General features: G+C 38.7%; 1 protein-coding gene across 1 annotated transcript; it reads left to right on the top strand.

Moving 5' to 3' along the window:
• The first annotated feature begins 20,112 nt into the window (after nt 1-20,112).
• On the top strand, nt 20,113-20,586 carry LOC131635041 (uncharacterized). The gene has a single exon (XM_058905643.1). The coding sequence runs from the start codon at nt 20,153-20,155 to the stop codon at nt 20,531-20,533; it is 381 nt and encodes a 126-aa protein (XP_058761626.1). The 5' UTR covers nt 20,113-20,152; the 3' UTR covers nt 20,534-20,586.
• The last annotated feature ends 316 nt before the right edge of the window (nt 20,587-20,902 follow it).

Genomic DNA, 20,902 nt, shown 5'->3' with positions numbered 1-20,902 from the left:
TTTGACCTAATTCACTGAACAACTGACTTTTTAATCAGGACATGGTGCCATAACTCAAATCATGATTCAATATCCTCAAATGCCTCAATATGATTCATTCATACCATTCATTTGATGAGGATATCCTGTTTCATTTGAAATCTCCATAAACGCGATTCGTTTGAAAAAGTCAACTGTACAAGATCACCATTGACTTTTGGGGAATTTTGGTCAACCATGATTTTTGAAGTTTTGAATCATCAATATATGATATGAGAAGTCATTTGATCAAGGAAAATCAAGAAAATCAATCAAGAATCAAAAGTCAAAAGTTTGACTTTTCATACTTAGAAAATTTTCTAAGTGTTTTTCAATGGTGTTTTCCAAACTTTGGAAGGGAATTTCTCAAAATTTTACCTACAAACTGAAAAAAACTTCCAACATGAAAGTTGTAGATTTTGATCCAATAAACAACTTTGACACATATAAATTTTTTCCATAAGATCAACCATTTAAGAGATATGGTGCTTCAAAGTTGATACTTTTTGAAAACTTCACTTGAAATCTCATTTTCTTCAAAGTTCATGGATCTTTTTCACCCATTTCCTTAAAGGTCTTGAAGAAACTTTCAACTAGGGTTTTGAAGTGTGTAACATGAGCTTTCCAAAATGTCCAAGAGCATGAAAAAATTTGAAGTGTAGCTATGGTTTTGAATTTTGCCATTAGTGAACTTTTCACTTGAAATTTCAAGCCATTTTCACTAAGTTATGAGCCAATTTGCCAAATGGACCAAGTAATGATGCATAGAGGCAATAATTGGAGATATTTTTCTGATTTGAGATCAGAATAGAAGAGGATAAGAAGCTTGAGTTTTAACCATGGTTTAGTCACTTTTAACCATTTGCATTTAATGTGAAAGATTCCATTTTATCTCTTAAGCCAAATCACCAATTCTTGATCAACTTGCAAAGGTCTGAGTTCTGAACTCTTGGCCTATAAATAGAGGTTCAAAACACTCTTCAAATCACACCAAAACCTCACAATTATAGGTTTTCTCTCTTCTTTCTTGAATTGCAAGTTTCATAGTTTTCAAAGAGGTAGAAAACTCAACCTCCAAACCCTTTGAGTTATGGCCAAAGTGATGGTTCTAACATCTCATAAACATCAAATATGATGTGTTTGATCCACTCACACACCCCAAATCACCCTAAATCTCAGAATCACTCTTCAACCTCCATATGAACACATAATGAGCCTTATCATGCCAAAATCAAATACAGGCCAATTCTGTCCAAACTAACACTTCAAACACCATCCATATACTTCATATGAGCTATCCCAACCATCATCCATGATCTGAAACACCTCCATCATCAGATTCGATTCTCACTTGAAGCAATTGCAGTTCAGGTTCCATAGCTTAGCTCAGATGAATTCAAACTGTTCCAAGCATTCAAACATGTTCCATAAGGTCCATTGATGCTGTCCAGATCAAGAAACAACATCTGTAACACCTCCAGGAACGATTTCAATTTCCAGTTTGGCCGTTTTTGAAGGTAAGCCTCATGAACTTCAAACTCTATCATACATGCATCATAAATGAAATATTGATATACCATCTTGTTTCTGCACCTATGAGGATCATTAACCCTCAATCAATTGCATCATATCATGATCATACACGATTTCACAATGATTTGTCATATTAGGGTTCTTCGTGTTCATCAGAGAATCAGTGGCCTTAGAGTTAAAATAAATGAAATTAAATGGTACCATCATGTTCCTTGTGAAAAAACGAGTAAGGTAGACCCTTCACTTGATCAATTTGGTTCAGTTTTAGAGATTTTCAAAAATCAGTTGAAGGTGTGTTCTTGGCGCGTTTTTTTGGTTTGAAAAATTCAAATGTTTGTTTTCAAATATAATTAAATGGAAGCGTATGAATAACAAGCTGCGCGTGCAGCTCAGTTGGCAAGTGTTTTGAGTTGTGAGAGAGAGGGCGTGGGTTCAAACCCTGGCAGGACCAAAACATTTTTTTTGACACTATTTTCTTTCATTTTCTTTAACAACTTCACCAATTAATTTAACCAATCAAAATTCATTATTTTCACTTCATTTTTTACACACCTCTTATTTAATATACATATTTTGACAATATCAAAAAAAAATCACAAAAAAATATTTATTTAATGTGTTTTTAATTAGGTTTAAAATGATACATTTTTAAGTGTTTTTAAATACTTTAAATATTGTTTTTTCATTTAATTTTTAACCTAATCACTTGTAAATACTTTTGTGATCAAACCCTAATCACTTAGGTCTTAATTAAGCATTAAAACTTGTTTTAAACTTAATTAAGTTGATTTCTTTCAAATTCAAATCGTTTTAAAACGAGCGATCGCGATTCTTTTCAAAACGATAAACCATTTCTTTTTGAAACTATTGATTAAATCCTTTTAATTGATCAATTGATTTTCAAAATGAAGTGGGGCCTCTCGAATATTAGAGAGTATAAGACCCACTCTTTTTTTCCTTTTACAGTTTTTCTTTGTACAGAAAACTTTTTCAAAACAAATAACTTTTCAAACAACTTTCAAACAGTTTTACAAAAGCGAAACCTCGCGTCTGTAAATAAACAATCAACCATGTTTTATAAAATAAAACACGGGCCTCCACGTAGGTATAAGTCCCAAGCCCCTTTTTGTACATACCCATTCCTGTACATGAAATTAGGTATTTCATTGTACGCCTTTTTGTACACACACCGTTTTGTACATATCTCGATCAATTTGTTTTTTTAAATAACAAACCAAAAAATGAAGGTTTTCTTTAAATCTTCCCAAAAATATACCATGGGCCTCCATGTAGGTATAAGTCCCAAGCCCTTTTGTAAATACCTGTTTACATAGCTTTGAATAAACTCAAGTGGACCTCTCCCCGAGTGTAAGTCCCGAGCCCCTGTGTATACAAATGGATCATGCTTACAGGTATATTTCCTTCATAAACTCCATTATATACACACACTTTGTCATATATATAATTGTTCATACCTGTTCATGTTTGTTCATACTTGTTCATGTTTGTTCATATGTGTGATATGTGTGCTTGTTCAACTTAGTACAACACTAGGTTCCCCATAGCCTCCTATTGGGCTTCGTGCAAAGAATCTCCACTAGTTTAGGTTAGGACATAGAGTATGGTTTCCCGGTGAAATCGCTCTAAGAGCTCAGACCAACTATACCATGCCTCCCCTTGGGCTTTGTACAAACGAGTGACCCTCCCATAGCCTCCTCTTGGGCTTACAATGCAAGGACCCTGGATTGTCCCTCCCATAGCCTCCTTTTGGGCTTACAATGCAAGGACCCTCGGATAGCCTCCTCTTGGGCTTCGTACAAGGACCCACGGGCTTCTTATAAGCATCCCCAATATCCAAAACAAGTACCCTAGGAGATTAGACATTTATCATCTCTATGATAGGAGTATCTCTTCTATATCATCACAAACAATCAATCAATCAAACTTTTTTGCCACAAGGCTGGCTAATCAATCAAACTTTTTTGCCACAAGGCTGGCTAATCAATCAAACCGTTTTGCCACCGTACTGGCTGATTAATCAAAGTTTTTGTCGCAAGGCTGACTTCATTGAAACTTTTGCCACAAGGCTGGCTGATTAATTAAAGTTTTTGTCACAAGGCTGACTTCATTGAAGTTTTTGCCACAAGGCTGGTTAAACAACAAAAACATCTTTATCATTCTAAGCACCCTAAGTGGCATGGCCCCGGGCTTATAATGAAAAGATTTTCAAACAAAATCAAACAGATGTATGTGATGATGTAGATTAGATACATCGAACATTTAGATGACATTTGTCTCTTATCCTTTGCTTCCACTAGCATAAGTGGGAACTACGATTGCTCTGACTTTCTCAACATCCCTTTGAGAATACGTAGGCACAAGGTCGATCCTTGGCGAGCAAAATAAAACAAAAAAACCATTCAAACCTTAGCACCCGTAGACCCCGAGCTACAGATGCTCTGATTCCCTATAGGGGATATGTATGCAGAGGATCGCGATGATCTTTGCGAGCATAATCAAACAAACACCTTAGGTCCCACCTATTTCACAACAGAACCTCCACCATAACAAGAATGGAATAAATAAAACAAAGAAACCTATAGAGTACTATAGATACGTTGGGTGCTAATACCTTCCCTTCGTATAACCAACCCTCTTACCCAAGATCTCTCCCCCACTTTTAAGGTTATTGCAACTTTTTTCCTTTTCCTCTTTTGGAAACAATAAAAAGTTTGGTCCGTACAAAAGAAAAATCATTTTTTGAGCACTCGAGCCCAAAGAAGGCATCAGGTGTCTCATCCCGAAAAAAGACAACGATTTTTCCCCGCGACAGAAAAATGGCGACTTCACTGGGGACCATCTTTTTATTATTTCCAAAGAAAGGGTTATTTCTATTTGTTTTATTTTTATTTTGTCCTTGTTTGGTTCTTTGGTTCTGTTACTTGTGTGGTTCTGTTACAAGTGATACATTATGGACAAATCCTAACCCGGATTAAGTACACATAAGAATTAGGTGGAGGGTATAGTCATGTGCAGGCGCACGTGAGAATCCTTCCGCTCAGTGGAGGTTCCTTGTTTGTAATATATGTTTAGCGAGTTAATTGCGAAGACATTATTGCTTTCATTGAACTGTAGAAGCTGAGTTGGCCGTAGAACCCCAACCCATCCTGGCCTTATTAGGTTGTGGTGCAGAAACTATTCAGGTGAAGACTTGGATTAGTTGTCATGCGGAGAACCACACTCAGACGAGTTTTTCTTGAGAATATTACTGGCTCATGAGTTTAATTGTGGAAAGCCGGTAATATCCGAAAGAAAAATGTAGACTCTGACGTATCAGTAGAACATGTTTTGCAGGTGATTAACTAGAACTATCCCATATTTGGTTCTCTGACCTCATGCTCGTGACGCTCGACCTTTGAACCTGTGTGTACCATGTTTGTGTTACTGTATTTGTGTTGCCATGTCTGTATTACCATGTATGTGTTACCATGTTTGAACTACCATGTTTGCTTTACCATGTTTGAATATGTGGCATCCATGCATCCACGCATTCATACATCCATAAAAAATAAAAAAATCTTTTTCCATAAAAACATGATTTTTTCAAACAATTAGAGAATTTTCTTTGCAAACATTATAGGATTAGGTTATGGAGTGGGTAAAAAGGCATACCAAGAGGTACGGTTTCAAAGAGCCTAATGTGGAAAGATTGAAAGAGTTAGCGTCTTTTGTACAAGATCCCTCTGATTTTAGGAAAAGCCATGGAAAGCTTTTGCCTATCTTGAACACTCATGTTGATGAAGGACTTCTCAAAACTCTGGTTCAGTTTTATGATCCCGTCTACCGGTGTTTCACCTTTCCAGACTATCAGTTGGTACCAACCTTGGAAGAATATGCCAATCTTTTGGGTATTCCTGTGTCTGACAAAATACCTTTCAATGGTTTGGAAGCCATTCCTAAGTCACCAGTCATTGCAACAGGGACTCACTTGAAGAAATCTGAAGTAGAGAGTAATTGGACTACCAAAGGAAACCTTCCAGGCTTGCCTTCACAGTTTCTAATAAAGAAAGCCTTTGATTTCATCGAGACTGGTAGCATGATAGCTTTTGAAGCTGTACTAGCCTTGCTCATCTATGGGTTGGTTCTGTTTCCCAATATCGACGACTTTGTTGATATCAATGCCATAAAGGTCTTTTTGAATGGAAATCCCGTTCCGACTCTGCTAGGTGACATGTATTTCTCTGTCCATCATAGGAATCACCAAGGTGGTGGAATTATTGTATGTTGTGCACCTCTGTTGTTTAAATGGATTGTTTCACACTTACCTAAGTCTCCCATTTTCACGGAAAACCGGGAAGGTTTACGTTGGTCTCAAAGACTTATGTCTCTTACTAATAATGATATTCAGTGGTATACCTTGGCTCGCTGCGGTACAGAAACCATTGAAAGTTGTGGAGAATTCGCCAACGTACCCCTCATTGGTACACAAGGAGGAATTAACTACGATCCGGTCCTAGCCCGACGACAACTCGGGTACGCAAATTCAACTAAACCCATTGGCCCTACAGTGGAAAGTTACTTTTATCAGGAAGGAAATGATCCTCAGGGGTTGAAAACAAAAATGGTGAAAGCCTGGTACGACATCCGATGGAAAGAAAAAGGTGGGATAAAGAACTGTATCGCTACGAACGCCTACACCTGTTGGGTAAAGAAAAGAGCAAGGGAGTTTCAAATGCCTTATGATTATGAAAAACCCATGTTCCCTGTGGTGCCTCAACGACCCAACGTTCCCGCTATGGAGGAATACCAAGACACTTTGACCAAGATGAGGATGGAAAAAGACGCTTGGAAAGAAAAGTTTCGAAGAACTGATGTGGAAAATAGAAAGTTGAAGAAACAAGTGAAAGAACATGAAGAAACTCTCTATTACCAGGATGGATGGCTCATGAACAAAGATGAGAAGATCCGTCGGAAAGATGCCGCAATCAGAAGATACATCAAAGAAAGCAAGAAAAAGCTTGAAGGCTCAACAAGCAACGCTCCGATACCTGACAATTGGAAGAATGTGGTTGACAAGCTGAGAGCTGAAAAGGCCGAATTGAAAGCTCACTATGGGAAATAAATCATGAAGCTCAAGTTGCACAATGCATTTGGTTCTTCGTCTGATGAAGATGCTTAGGATTGTTTAAATTTTCATGTATCATTTGATTCTGTAAGGAGCTACGCTCCAATGTGGTAACATTTCCCATTATTGTAATAAAAAATGAATGAATAAAAGAATAGTTTGTGTTCAAATGTTTGCAAGGAAATAATCTTTAAAATGTTTGGAAAAATCATAAAATTTCTTTTTGCATACATCATTCTGCATATCGAGTCTGTTGTCTAGAGTCTTATCTTTTGGATCTTTCTCCAATAGATCGTCAAGCTGTCGCGTCTCAAAGTTTCTCGACCGCGCTCGCAATCAGACCACAGATACAATACTCGTTCAAACAGAAGAAGAGTAATGGAACACTCTGAACAAGAGAATATTGAGCTCCGTGGTACGGTGACCACCCTGCAGGAAAAGTTGGAAAGTCTCACTACCCTGGTTGACTCCTTAATGGCCGCACAAAATCAGCCGCCGCCACCCAACAGTCAAGCAACGGTAAAATCTGAAGTCACTACTCCAGTTTCTACAGTTGCGTTCGGTATTCCATCTTTCTCCATGCCAGAAGGTTGGGGCACGCCTTTCAGCTTTGGTACAGGTTTCCGCCATAATTTCTCTGGAGTTCAAACAGCTACAACTGAAGCACCTGCTACGCAAGGTTCAGCATTTACTCCAAATCAGGGGGTAACTTTTTCCCAAATCACTATGGCACTTTCTCAACCCACTATGACAGTTCCGACTCCTATGGTTCACACTATTCCTTACGGAGACAATGAGATTTATCATGATCAGGGTGATAGCACAAATCAGCGTAATCTTGTAGGAGATCTCCAAGAGCAGTTCAACAAGATTCAGCTGGAAGTCAAAGCTATTCGGGGAAAAGATTTGTTTGGAAAGAATGCCCAAGAGCTATGTTTGGTTCCCAGTGTACAGATACCAGCTAAATTCAAGGTCCCAGACTTTGAGAAGTACAAAGGAAGTTCTTGTCCACAAAGCCATCTTGTGATGTATGCCCGGAAGATGTCTACTTATGCAGATAATCATCAGTTGCTTATCCATTACTTTCAAGACAGTTTGACTGGTGCCGCACTAAAATGGTACACAGGCTTGGATAGCACTAATATTCGAACATTCAATGACCTAGGTGAGGCCTTTGTCCGACAATACAAGTATAACTCGGATATGGCTCCAGACAGAGATCAGCTTCGATCCATGGCTCAGAAAGACCATGAAGCTTTCAAAGAATATGCCCAACGATGGAGAGAAACTGCTGCTCAGATTAATCCACCGTTAAAAGAGAAAGAGATGACAAAGATCTTCTTGAATACTCTCAGTCCGTTTTATTATGAACGCATGATTGCTAGTGCTCCAAGTGATTTCACTGAGATGGTAAACATGGGGATGCGTCTAGAAGAAGGAGTCCGAACCGGACGTCTAACTAAAGAAGGTGGATCTTCAAGCGGAACCAAAAAGTTTGGAAGTGGTTTCCCAAAAAAGAAGGAACAAAGTGTTGACATGGTATCCCAAGGAAAGCCAAGAGGAAATGTCAATCGTCAACGACAGGTAGCTGCTATCGCACCAGCCGTTAATACAACACCGAATCCGGGTTTTACTTCGCAGTTTCAACAACAACAGCCTCGACAACAGGCTCAGCAGTTTAACAATAATCAGAACCGTGTACAAAGAGCTCCACAGTTTGATCCGATTCCAATGACCTACACAGAATTGTATCCTGCTTTGATTGAAAGAGGTCTTGTTCAAACTAAAGCACCACCACCAGTACCTGAGAAACTCCCATGGTGGTACAAAGCTGAGGTCTCATGCCCTTATCATCAAGGAGCACCTGGCCATGATCTTGAGCATTGCATAGCTTTGAAACATGAAGTTCAGAGGTTGGTAAGATCTAATCTCCTCTCTTTCAGAAATTTGAATCCTAATGTGCAAGCAAATCCGCTGCCCAATCATGGAGGGCATGTTGTGAACATGGTGTATGGATGTCCTGGTCCATATCGAGTCTATAATATCAATTTCTCAAGAGCAGATTTGGTACAAATGCACGCTACTCTCTGTCGAGGGCAGAATTTTCGCCAGCATCACTATGGTTCCTGTAGCATATGTTGTGTAGATCCTCACGGATGTTCGATTGTGAGAAGAGATCTTCAAGTTCTGTTGGATAATGGTACTATTCAGATCTACAGAAATAGGGATGAAAATGAAGTTAACATGATAGGATGCTATCCGCATGAGCTTTTAGTCTCAGATATCAACTCGGAAATGCCTACAGTTAACGTCATCGTTCCTCATTTCAACATGCCTGAGTGCATAGAAGTTACTTACAACAAGCCGAAGGTTCCTGTTGCTCCTTTGATCATTTGTCTACCTGGACATGTTCCCTATGACTCTGACAAGGAAGTTCCATACAACTACAATGCTACAATGATGAAGAATGGACAAGAAGTTCCTTTACCTACTCTCTCATCTGTCGTAAACATCGCTGATGTGAGTCGAGTAACAAGAAGTGGACGTGTGTATACTCCACTACCTCCAAAGCAGCCTGTTGCTCCTGCAACCGGACAAAATCCTGTTAATGTTCCAGTAGGGAATCCTGTGGAAACTCCTGTCAGTAATACAAACACTGATGTTGGTCAATCCAGTGGAACCAATGTGAATCCTGATTTTGATGAAATTTTGAAGCTTATCAAAAGAAGTGAATACAAGATTGTGGATCAGCTTATGCAGACTCCTTCAAAAATCTCAATACTTTCATTGCTGTTAAACTCTGAAGCACACAGGGAAGCCCTGATGAGAGTTTTGGATCAAGCTTTTGTAGATCATGATGTGACTGTTGACCACTTTGATGGGATAATAGCCAACATAACAGCTTGCAACAATTTAAGCTTCTGTGATGAAGAACTCCCCGAGGAGGGCAGAAATCACAACCTTGCTCTACATATTTCTATGAACTGTCAGTCAGACTCTTTGTCCAATGTACTGGTAGACACCAGATCTTCCCTGAATGTGATGCCAAAGACGACTCTTGCTCGCTTGTCTTACCAAGGAACACCTATGAAGTTCAGTGGTGTAGTAGTCAAAGCATTTGATGGATCGCGAAAATCTGTTATCGGCGAAGTCAACCTTCCCATGACAATTGGTCCACATACATTTCAAATCATCTTCCAGGTCATGGACATTCAAGCTGCTTATAGCTGTCTGTTAGGACGACCATGGATCCATGAAGCAGGGGCAGTAACTTCTACGCTCCATCAAAAGTTAAAATTTGTAACAAATGGAAAATTGGTGACGATAAGTGGAGAGCAAGCCTTGATGGTGAGTCATTTGTCCAATTTCTCTTTTATCAGTGCCGATGATGTGGAGGGAACTCAGTTCCAAGGTCTCTCTTTAGAAGACGAATCTTCCAAAAAGAAAGCGTCAATCTCTTCTTACAAAGAGGCGGTGAAAGTAGTAAAAGATGGAACTACCACTGGCTGGGGGCAAGTTGTGATCCCGACCAAGAATGAAACTAGAGCAGGTCTCGGATGTTCACCAACATTCTCAAGCTGCACTAAGAAGGATGAAACCCTTCGTCCGATCAAAGAAACATTAATTAGTGGAGGATTCCTTAATCCAATTCCTCAAGAGGTTAATGTCCTTATCGAAGAATGTATCGAAGAAGGTCTACCTGATCCTGAAGAAGAATGGAAATGTTATCTCAATGACTCGGGATACATATCTCCGGAAGAACCATATCCTCCTTCAGAAGAATCCAAAGGCAATGAAACTGAGCCTGTTCCTACAGAGGTCTGGGACACCTTGGGACAACCAAGTGGAAAATTTGATTATATGGTGAAATATACTGCGCCTGAAAGTTACAAGATTGCGATTGAGGATATCCAACCAACTGGATGGGGAGATCCCTTTGACTATAATAGTCAACCAGAAGAGGCTTATCAGCCATGTCAATTTTCTCAGCAGCCTGAAATTAATGAAGATTTCGGATTCAATGCATCTACCAAGATTGATAATCCTGAGGATGGTTATTATCACATAAATGCCATTTTTGAAGATGAAGGGGAAGATGATCCCGCAGTTGACTTAGAAAGTGTCGCTGACAATGAGTCTCTTCATCCTGAAGACTGGGAAATACATCCTGAAAATTTTGGAGATTGTGACTCATCTTATGCTCTTCAAGAAGTAGAAGAAGACCGTTTCAACTCTACAAAGAACGAGGGTGACAAACCAGGACCTTCAAATCCTGCTCGACCAGCGGTCAATGTCAATACTGAAGATAATTCTGGGGAGAATTTTCCTGAATACATAATACACAGAGAAGTTCGTTGCTACTGGAAAGCTGTCGACGTTCCGAATGTTGTTCGCCGCTCAAAGTAATCACCTCGCTATTATTTTGACCTCCTGCCTTGCCCAAAGCAGAGAGATGTTTTATAGGGCTTTGCTTTTAAATGTTCCGCCCAAATAACTTTGTGTATAGGGCTTTGTTTTAAAAAGTTTCCCTCTTTGTCCCGCCCAAGACAAATGAATTTGTGTTTAGGGCTTTGTTTCAAAAATGAATCATAAATAAAGTGTCATTTTGAATTCCCTACATTATATGTTTTATTTTTTGCTTTTTTCTGGAAATGGTAATCCTAAAAAACCGAAATAAAGAAAAAAACTTTTCAAAAAAAATCTGCATACACTCTTGCATTCATAAATTTTCTGAAATAAATATAAATCATATGTGCAGATTTACTATTGATAAACCCATTGAATGCAATAACCCTATGCCCTCTCCCAACTTTGAGTTTCCTGTGTTCGAAGCCAAAGAAGAGGAAGAAGAGGAGATCCCGGACGAGATCTCTCGATTACTTAAGCACGAGGAAAGAGCCATTCTGCCTCACAAAGAGCCTTTAGAAAAGATCAACTTGGGTTCTGAAGAAGACAAAAAAGAAGTGACCATTGGATCGCTGCTTGATGCTGATGTCAAGAGTAAGTTGACAGACCTTCTCAAAGAATATGTTGACGTGTTTGCCTGGTCCTACCAAGACATGCCTGGGTTGGATACCAATATTGTTCAGCATTACTTGCCATTGAAGCCAGAATGTTCGCCAGTTAAGCAGAAATTGCGAAGGACTCACCCTGATATGGCTAACAAGATCAAAGTAGAAGTTCAAAAGCAACTCGACGCAGGTTTTCTTGTCACCTCCGAGTATCCTCACTGGTTGGCCAACATAGTGCCAGTTCCAAAGAAAGATGGCAAAGTCAGAATGTGTGTTGACTACCGTGACTTGAACAAGGCCAGTCCAAAAGATGACTTTCCATTACCGCATATTGACATGCTGGTTGATAACACCGCTAAATTCAGCGTCTTTTCCTTCATGGACGGGTTCTCCGGTTATAATCAGATCAAGATGGCTCCTGAAGACATGGAGAAGACATCTTTCATCACCCCATGGGGTACCTTTTGCTACAAAGTGATGCCATTTGGATTAAAGAATGCAGGCGCAACTTACCAAAGGGCAATGACTACTCTCTTTCATGACATGATGCATAAAGAAATTGAAGTTTATGTGGACGACATGATAGCCAAGTCCAGCACAGAAGAAGAACATATTGAATACCTTCTTAAGTTGTTTCAACGATTAAGGAAATATCAGCTTCGCTTGAATCCTAACAAATGTACTTTTGGGGTTAGATCTGGAAAACTCTTAGGTTTCATTGTCAGCCAAAGAGGTATCGAAGTAGATCCCGACAAAGTCAGAGCTATTCAAGAGATGCCTGCACCAAAAACTGAAAAGCAAGTAAGAGGATTTCTTGGACGGTTGAACTATATCTCCAGATTTATCTCTCAAATGACTGCTACTTGTGGGCCGATTTTCAAGCTTCTCCGCAAAGATCAAGGGGTTGTATGGACTGAAGATTGCCAGAAAGCGTTCGACAGTATCAAAGAGTACCTGTTAGAACCACCAATATTGATTCCTCCAGTTGAAGGAAGACCACTAATCATGTACCTTACCGTGTTGGAAGAATCCATGGGTTGTATGCTTGGACAGCAAGATGAAACCGGTAAGAAGGAGCATGCCATCTATTACCTGAGTAAGAAATTCACAGATTGTGAGTCTCGTTACTCCATGCTCGAAAAAACATGTTGTGCTTTGGTTTGGGCTTCAAAACGTCTCCGCCAATACATGATCAACAATACTACTTGGTTAATATCCAAAATGGATCCGATCAAGTATGTCTCTGAAAAGCCTGCCTTAACAGGAAGGATTGCCCGATGGCAAATGCTGTTATCCGAATATGACATTGAATACCGGTCAAAGGAAGCATTCTCGCCGATCATTTGGCGCATCAACCAATTAATGAATATCAACCTCTCAAGCTTGACTTTCCTGATGAAGATGTCTTATACTTGAAGATGAAAGATTGTGATGAACCGTTACCTGAAGAAGGTCCTGAACCTGGATCAAGATGGGGCCTAATTTTCGATGGAGCAGTAAACGCTTTTGGCAATGGAATTGGGGCAATCATCATCACTCCCAAGGGTACTCATATCCCGTTCTCCGCCAGATTGCTATTTGAGTGCACCAACAACATCGCAGAATATGAAGCTTGTATCATGGGTCTCGAAGAAGCCATTGACTTAAGGATCAAGATCCTCGACATATATGGAGATTCAGCCCTCGTGATCAACCAAATCAAAGACAAGTGGGAAACTTATCACCCTGGCTTGATTCCTTACAGAGATTATGCAAGACGTCTGTTGACTTTCTTCAACAAGGTTGAATTGCATCATATACCTCGAGATCAGAATCGAATGGCAGACGCCTTGGCTACTCTATCTTCCATGTTCAAAGTCAATCACTGGAACGATATGCCTACAGTCAGAATTACGCGCCTTGAAAGGCCCGCCTATGTGTTTGCAACTGAAGTAGTCATCGATGATAAACCGTGGTTTCACGACATCAAACGCTTCCTTCAAACTCAAGAGTACCCACTTGGGGCATCAAACAAAGACAAGAAAACTCTAAGGAGACATTCTGGCAGTTTCTTCCTGAACGGAGATATGCTATACAAAAGAAACTTCGACATGGTTTTGCTCAGATGCGTGGACAGACACGAAGCAGACATGTTAATGTATGAAGTGCATGAAGGATCCTTTGGAACTCATTCAAATGGGCATGCAATGTCCAAAAAGATCTTAAGAGCAGGATACTATTGGTTGACAATGGAATCTGATTGTTACAAACACGTGAAGAGATGTCACAAGTGCCAGATCTACGCAGATAAGATCCATGTGCCACCGACTCTACTCAATGTTCTCTCATCCCCGTGGCCTTTTTCCATGTGGGGTATCGACATGATTGGAATGATTGAACCAAAAGCTTCAAACAGTCATCGTTTCATCTTGGTGGCAATTGATTACTTCACTAAATGGGTCGAAGCAGCATCTTATGCCAATGTTACAAGACAAGTGGTTGTGAGGTTTATCAAGAACAACATCATTTGCCGATATGGTATTCCCAGCAAGATCATTACTGACAATGGTTCAAACTTGAATAACAAAATGATGAAAGAATTGTGTGAGGAATTCAAGATTGAGCATCATAACTCTTCTCCTTACAGACCAAAAATGAACGGCGCCGTTGAAGCCGCTAACAAAAACATTAAGAAGATCGTCCAGAAAATGGTCGTCACTTACAGAGACTGGCATGAAATGCTGCCATTTGCTTTACATGGGTACCGTACTTCAGTGCGTACTTCAACAGGGGCAACCCCTTTTTCTCTAGTATACAGCATGGAAGCTGTGCTCCCTGTAGAGGTTGAAATACCATCAATGAGAGTCCTCATGGAGACTAAGTTATCAGAGGCTGAATGGTGTCAAAGCAGATACGATCAGTTGAACTTAATCGAAGAAAAACGTATGACTGCTCTATGCCATGGACAGTTATACCAAGCAAGGATGAAACAAGCTTTCAACAAAAAGGTTCGACCTCGTGAATTTCGAGAAGGCGACCTCGTGCTTAAAAAGATCTTGTCTTTTCAACCAGATTCCAGGGGCAAATGGTCTCCTAATTACGAAGGCCCGTATGTTGTCAAAAGAACATTTTCTGGCGGCGCCATGACTCTTGCAACCATGGATGGTAATGAACTCCCATATCCTGTGAATGCTGATGCAGTCAAGAAATACTTTGTCTAAAAAATACAAAAGAACAGCTCGGTAAGTTGAAAACCCGCAAAGGGCGACTTGGGCAAAAATGAGCGTCTCGGTGGACTGAAAACCCGAAAGGGCGGTCCAGGCAAAAATTAGAGACAATAAACAGAAAAAAATTCATCCTGGTAGATTGAAAACCTGAAAGGGCAATCTAGGCAAAAATTAGGGATTTACGACAAAGTAACTGCATCAGTCCGTACTTCGTCACCTGAAGAGTCTGTACCTCATCAAAGGATCTTCAATCAAATCACCGCCAATCTGAAGCAACAAGCACAGTTGGAACTCAAAGTTGTTAGAGGGAATAGTGGTTATTGCTTTTAATGTAGCCTTTTCCGCATAACTACCATTTCCAACTTTTGTAAATACTCTATGGAATCACGCCTTTAGCTGATTACCATCCTATTAAATAAATTTGAGCCTTGTGCCCATTTGTTTGCAATCTTTAATTTCTTTCAGCTTGCAAAATGACGCTTTAATTGTGTTATTCACTTTTGAAAAAAAAAGAAAAAAGTTTTAAATGAATTTACTTCACTTTTCTTTTTCAAAATAAAAGCGAAACTTTCCTTTGAGTTGTGAACAACGGCAGGAACATCAGCAGTTGTCTCCGTAGGATGAACAAAAGGATTCTCCCTGAAAATTGTTGAGACAACGGTATTCTGGTCCCAGAAAAGAATTCTTGAAGCAATTACCCCTCGAGGTAAAGAAGCTCTTCTATCCCCAGTGAAGAAGGTCTTTTATCCCTAGTGACGAAGATTTTCCAATCTCCAGTGAAGAAGCTCTTCCATCTCAGTAAAGATGCTTATCTTCCCCAGAGAAGTTTAAAGCACGCAGCACCATTCATCACCTGTGTTATCTACACCGTGTTGAAGAACATTTGCCAAGTATCTGGTTGTATTGCGACGTCGGTCCCTCTCCAGTATACTTCTTTGTCTGTATTGTCAGCATGCATGCTACATTCATGACATTCATCATATTTGCATCATTTATGCATTCTTGCATTTTTTAATAATCACTCGTTTAGGATATATCTATCCTCAAAAAAAAAAAGAGAAGAAACAAATATGGGCGCGTCATCTCTCCAAGTAGGTCGTCACCCATAAGCAGAAAAGAACATATTCTTTCTCCAGTTCCCCACTGAGATCATTCCTCGTGGAAGAATGTTGCTTTAGTTTCTCCTTTCAAAACAAAGGAGGAAATCCCCAGTTGAGTTCATTCCTCATGGGTACAAAGTCTTGTTTGACTATTTCTTTCCAATTCATTCTTGGTTAGAACCCTGTCTTTACCAAAGATTCAAATTTCGAGTCCTCAAACAGAGTCGTGAAAAACAGACAATAAGCAATAGCCTCATCATCTGAGCAGCTTATTTCTCTTTCAAAAACTTTTTCCTCTCAAGGAAATCAATCATGAAGACCATTTGACAATCAGGATCTTATTACTGTTCACAAGGCTGAATAACTAGTAATTTCCCTAACAAAGTCTCCAGGATCATTTTATCACTCGGCTGATAATTGATCATGTCTTCAAAACCACTATCACGAGGCTGGTAGTCGGTAACTTTTTGTTCTAGTTATATTATTCAACATGTCTATCACAAGGCTGATAGTCGGTAATATTAACCGAACCTTTGAAACTCTTTTTACCTTGTCAAGTCTATCACCATGCTGATAGTCGGTAACACAGTTTCATACCTTTCACCTTCGCATTATTAAACAAGTCTATCCCCATGCTGATAGTCGATAATGTCGATAGGTAAGCTGTCATTCCCAAGTGAAGCATACACTTGCTTTCCCAAAAAAAACGGATTCTCTTCCTAAAAACGGATTGAGACATCCTTCCCAATCTCTTTTCCCCAGCGGAGTCAGTTTTGATATCCCTCGGTAGAGATATCCTTGCATCATTCGCAATTTTGGTATCTTAGGTCCAAAATTTGCGTCTTCTGATATTTAAGTCTCTTCCACCTTATCAAAATAAAGATTTTCAATCTTCATATCTCAGGTTGAAAAAACTTAAATAGGGGCATCTGTCATACCCCAATTTTTGACCTAAGATACCACCTCATATCATAGCATATGCATCATTTGCATCTCTAACAAACTGCATAGCTTGTGTTTGCTACTTGTGACTCAGCAGGATTTGGTCAGGAAATCACTCATCAGTACGAGTAACAATCAATTAGGGTTTTGTTCTCCCTTCATCTCAAATGAACCATCTTCATCAACAATCAACATTTGGTCCTCAGAGATTCATTTCAACAAGCTCAAAGGCACTGAATCAACCAAGTTAGGGTTTTGACTGAAGTTAGCATACTCTTGACTTTTGCTCAGAATTTAACCTAATGACTTGGGACATGACCTCAAGACCCCAAGTGCATCATTTTGACCTAATCCATTGGCTCAGAACATCTCCTATACTAAGATTGATCAGACAAATCCTCAGATTAGGGTTTTGAACTATCAGGGACTGAAATCAGGGATCACATTTGGGAAACCCTAAAAATCCCCAGGGAGTCAATCAAAGGTTTCAATCATCTTCAAATAATCCCTATGACAATATACAATGGAAATTGTATCTCAATTCAAGATCCACACTCATCAATTTCACCAGGTCGACAATTAGGGTTTTTGACCTAATTCACTGAACAATTGACTTTTTAATCAGGACATGGTGCCATAACTCAAATCATGATTCAATATCCTCAAATGCCTCAATATGATTCATTCATACCATTCATTTGATGAGGATAGCCTGTTTCATTTGAAATCTCCAGAAACGCGATTCGTCTGAAAAAGTCAACTGTACAAGATCACCATTGACGTTTGGGGAATTTTGGTCAACCATGATTTTTGAAGTTTTGAATCATCAATATATGATATGAGAAGTCATTTGATCAAGGAAAATCAAGAAAATCAATCAAGAATCAAAAGTCAAAAGTTTGACTTTTCATACTTAGAAAATTTTCTAAGTGTTTTTCAATGGTTTTTTCCAAACTTTGGAAGGGAATTTCTCAAAATTTTACCTACAAACTGAAAAAAACTTCCAACATGAAAGTTGTAGATTTTGATCCAATAAACAACTTTGACACATATAAATTTTTTCCATAAGATCAACCATTTAAGAGATATGGTGCTTCAAAGTTGATACTTTTTGAAAACTTCACTTGAAATCTCATTTTCTTCAAAGTTCATGGATCTTTTTCACCCATTTCCTTAAAGGTCTTGAAGAAACTTTCAACTAGGGTTTTGAAGTGTGTAACATGAGCTTTCCAAAATGTCCAAGAGCATGAAAAAATTTGAAGTGTAGCTATGGTTTTGAATTTTGCCATTAGTGAACTTTTCACTTGAAATTTCAAGCCATTTTCACTAAGTTATGAGCCAATTTGCCAAATGGACCAAGTAATGATGCATAGAGGCAATAATTGGAGATATTTTTCTGATTTGAGATCAGAATAGAAGAGGATAAGAAGCTTGAGTTTTAACCATGGTTTAGTCACTTTTAACCATTTGCATTTAATGTGAAAGATTCCATTTTATCTCTTAAGCCAAATCACCAATTCTTGATCAACTTGCAAAGGTCTGAGTTCAGAACTCTTGGCCTATAAATAGAGGTTCAAAACACTCTTCAAATCACACCAAAACCTCACAATTATAGGTTTTCTCTCTTCTTTCTTGAATTGCAAGTTTCATAGTTTTCAAAGAGGTAGAAAACTCAACCTCCAAACCCTTTGAGTTATGGCCAAAGTGATGGTTCTAACATCTCATAAACATCAAATATGATGTGTTTGATCCACTTACACACCCCAAATCACCCTAAATCTCAGAATCACTCTTCAACCTCCATATGAACACATAATGAGCCTTATCATGCCAAAATCAAATACAGGCCACACTACAACAAAATTGATTTTTGGTATCGCCTAATTTAATAGCACTTTTGAAAAATTGCTATTAAAATAGACAAAATACATTTATAATAGCACTTTATATTCAAGCGCTATTATAAAATACAGACAATGTGGTTTTCATAGCACTTTATACAAAAACGCTATTATTTAACTCTACTAAGATAGCACTTTATCTAAAATGCTATTAATATTCTTGACTAAAATAGCGTTCCCACTTAAAACGCTATTAAAATTTTTCAATTTTTTTGGACAAGAATTTTTGTAATTTTGATAGCACTTTATCTAAAGCGCTAATGTTATATTAGCCATCCCAATGTTAGCACTTCTGGAAAAAACGCTAATATTGAGACTTATTAAAAAATTAGCGGGCAAATTTTAGGTTTTCCGCGCACAATACTAAAATCTTTTCAGCTTCCCACCATACTCTAGTCAATACTGAAATCGTAAACCTTTTCTCCACCACCTTCTCTTCGCCGAACCTTCTCTCCGCCGAACCTTCTCACCACCGAACCTTATCTCTGCAAACTTTCTCTCTGCCGAACCTTCTTTCCCCAAACGTTCTCTCCGCCGAACCTTCTCTTGCTAAATTTCTGCCAAACCCTCTCTCACGCCGTCAAACACCACCACATACTCTAATCGCAGGCCCTGAGAACTTACAGGAGTTGTGGTCTTCGCCGAAATCTTCGAAGGTAGGTTACAAATTCTTCTTTATTTTGAGGTTTTTTCACATGCAATCATGTTTGGTTCTGTTCGAATCAGAAGTTTAGAAACATAGGGATGAGAAGGTTTTGAGAAAATCTGAGATTTATCTTAAAATTTGAGATTTGTTTAAGATTTATCATTTGTCACTGTGCATAAAAATTTGAGGTTTTTGAAATGCTTCTGAGAATATAAACCTGAGGTTTTTGTATTAGATAGTTGGTATTTCATTTTCATTTTGGAATGGGTTACCGTTGATTTAAATTTCACTCAATCTGACATGTACTTTTTTTGAACCTTGGTTGATCAGATTTATTTGAAGTTGTCGATCGGTTTCCAGTGACAAAGCAGAAGATTAATCTGATTACAACTCCAGGTTTGGATTTTAGTTCTTTTGACTATTTCTTTAGACCCTTTGTATACTTAATCTAGAACTAGAATTAGCCCCTTTGTATACATATATTCTGGATATACATGGCTAGAGTATGTGTAAATGGAGGTTGGGGTTACAGTATTATGGTTAGTTTGTCCTGTCATGACTATTTGTTGTGAATCATGAAAACTAAATTCTACCTGCCAACACAACACTATCTCTAATTCTTTGACTTGCTATAAATCATTGGTTTCTTAAATAAAACCACAAAACTCAATGGCCTATGAAGGAAACAGAGGTTCCTCTGTCTTGGATGGATTTACTCTGAGTCCCCTGCCATATCCTGTTCTGTTAATCTTAGCAGTGATCTTCATCTTCCTTGGTAGTTCATGGTACTTTTCTTATGAAGAAGCTGTTGAAAATGCTCAAGAACAATTGGGTTGGGTTCTATTTGCGTTGCCAGTGGTTCTTATACTTATAGTTTGGTTGTTATCATCAATGGATGATTCAGAATGGTTTTCTGTATGGGGCAGGCGCAGGACAACCTACAAAACTCCCTCAGAAGGGAGCTCTCCATGGGGTGTGGCTGCCTTGATTGTTGTTTTGTTGCTTTTGGTGAAGTTTCAATCTTCTTTTCTTGATAGTTGGTTTTATTGATTTGTAATCTTTATTTTACTTGATTTAGGTTGGTTTGTTTTTATCTGTTCTATTTTTGGTTTCTATTAACTATTATTAACTATGAACTATGAATATGTGATACATATCCTATAGTCTTGTTTGTAACTATTTAGATCTTAACACTAGAGGTACAAAAGAGAAACAGAAAAGGGATGCTCACAAGTTACTCAAAAGAAATAACTCAATTAATCAAAAGAAATTGATATTCCAATTACACTCAAGTCTGGGTAGAAACTATTTGTTCTTAGGCACTGATCTCGTTTTCGATATGTTGGTAGCTGGATATTATCTTGATAAGGCTACTTTTCAGAGTGTTTGTTTCCATTGGTGTTCTTTGGCATTAGGAGA

This window comes from Vicia villosa, unplaced genomic scaffold, assembly GCF_029867415.1.
Source record: "Vicia villosa cultivar HV-30 ecotype Madison, WI unplaced genomic scaffold, Vvil1.0 ctg.001415F_1_1, whole genome shotgun sequence".
Classification (NCBI taxonomy): domain Eukaryota; kingdom Viridiplantae; phylum Streptophyta; class Magnoliopsida; order Fabales; family Fabaceae; genus Vicia; species Vicia villosa.
This window is presented reverse-complemented; position numbering and strand designations above follow the sequence as displayed.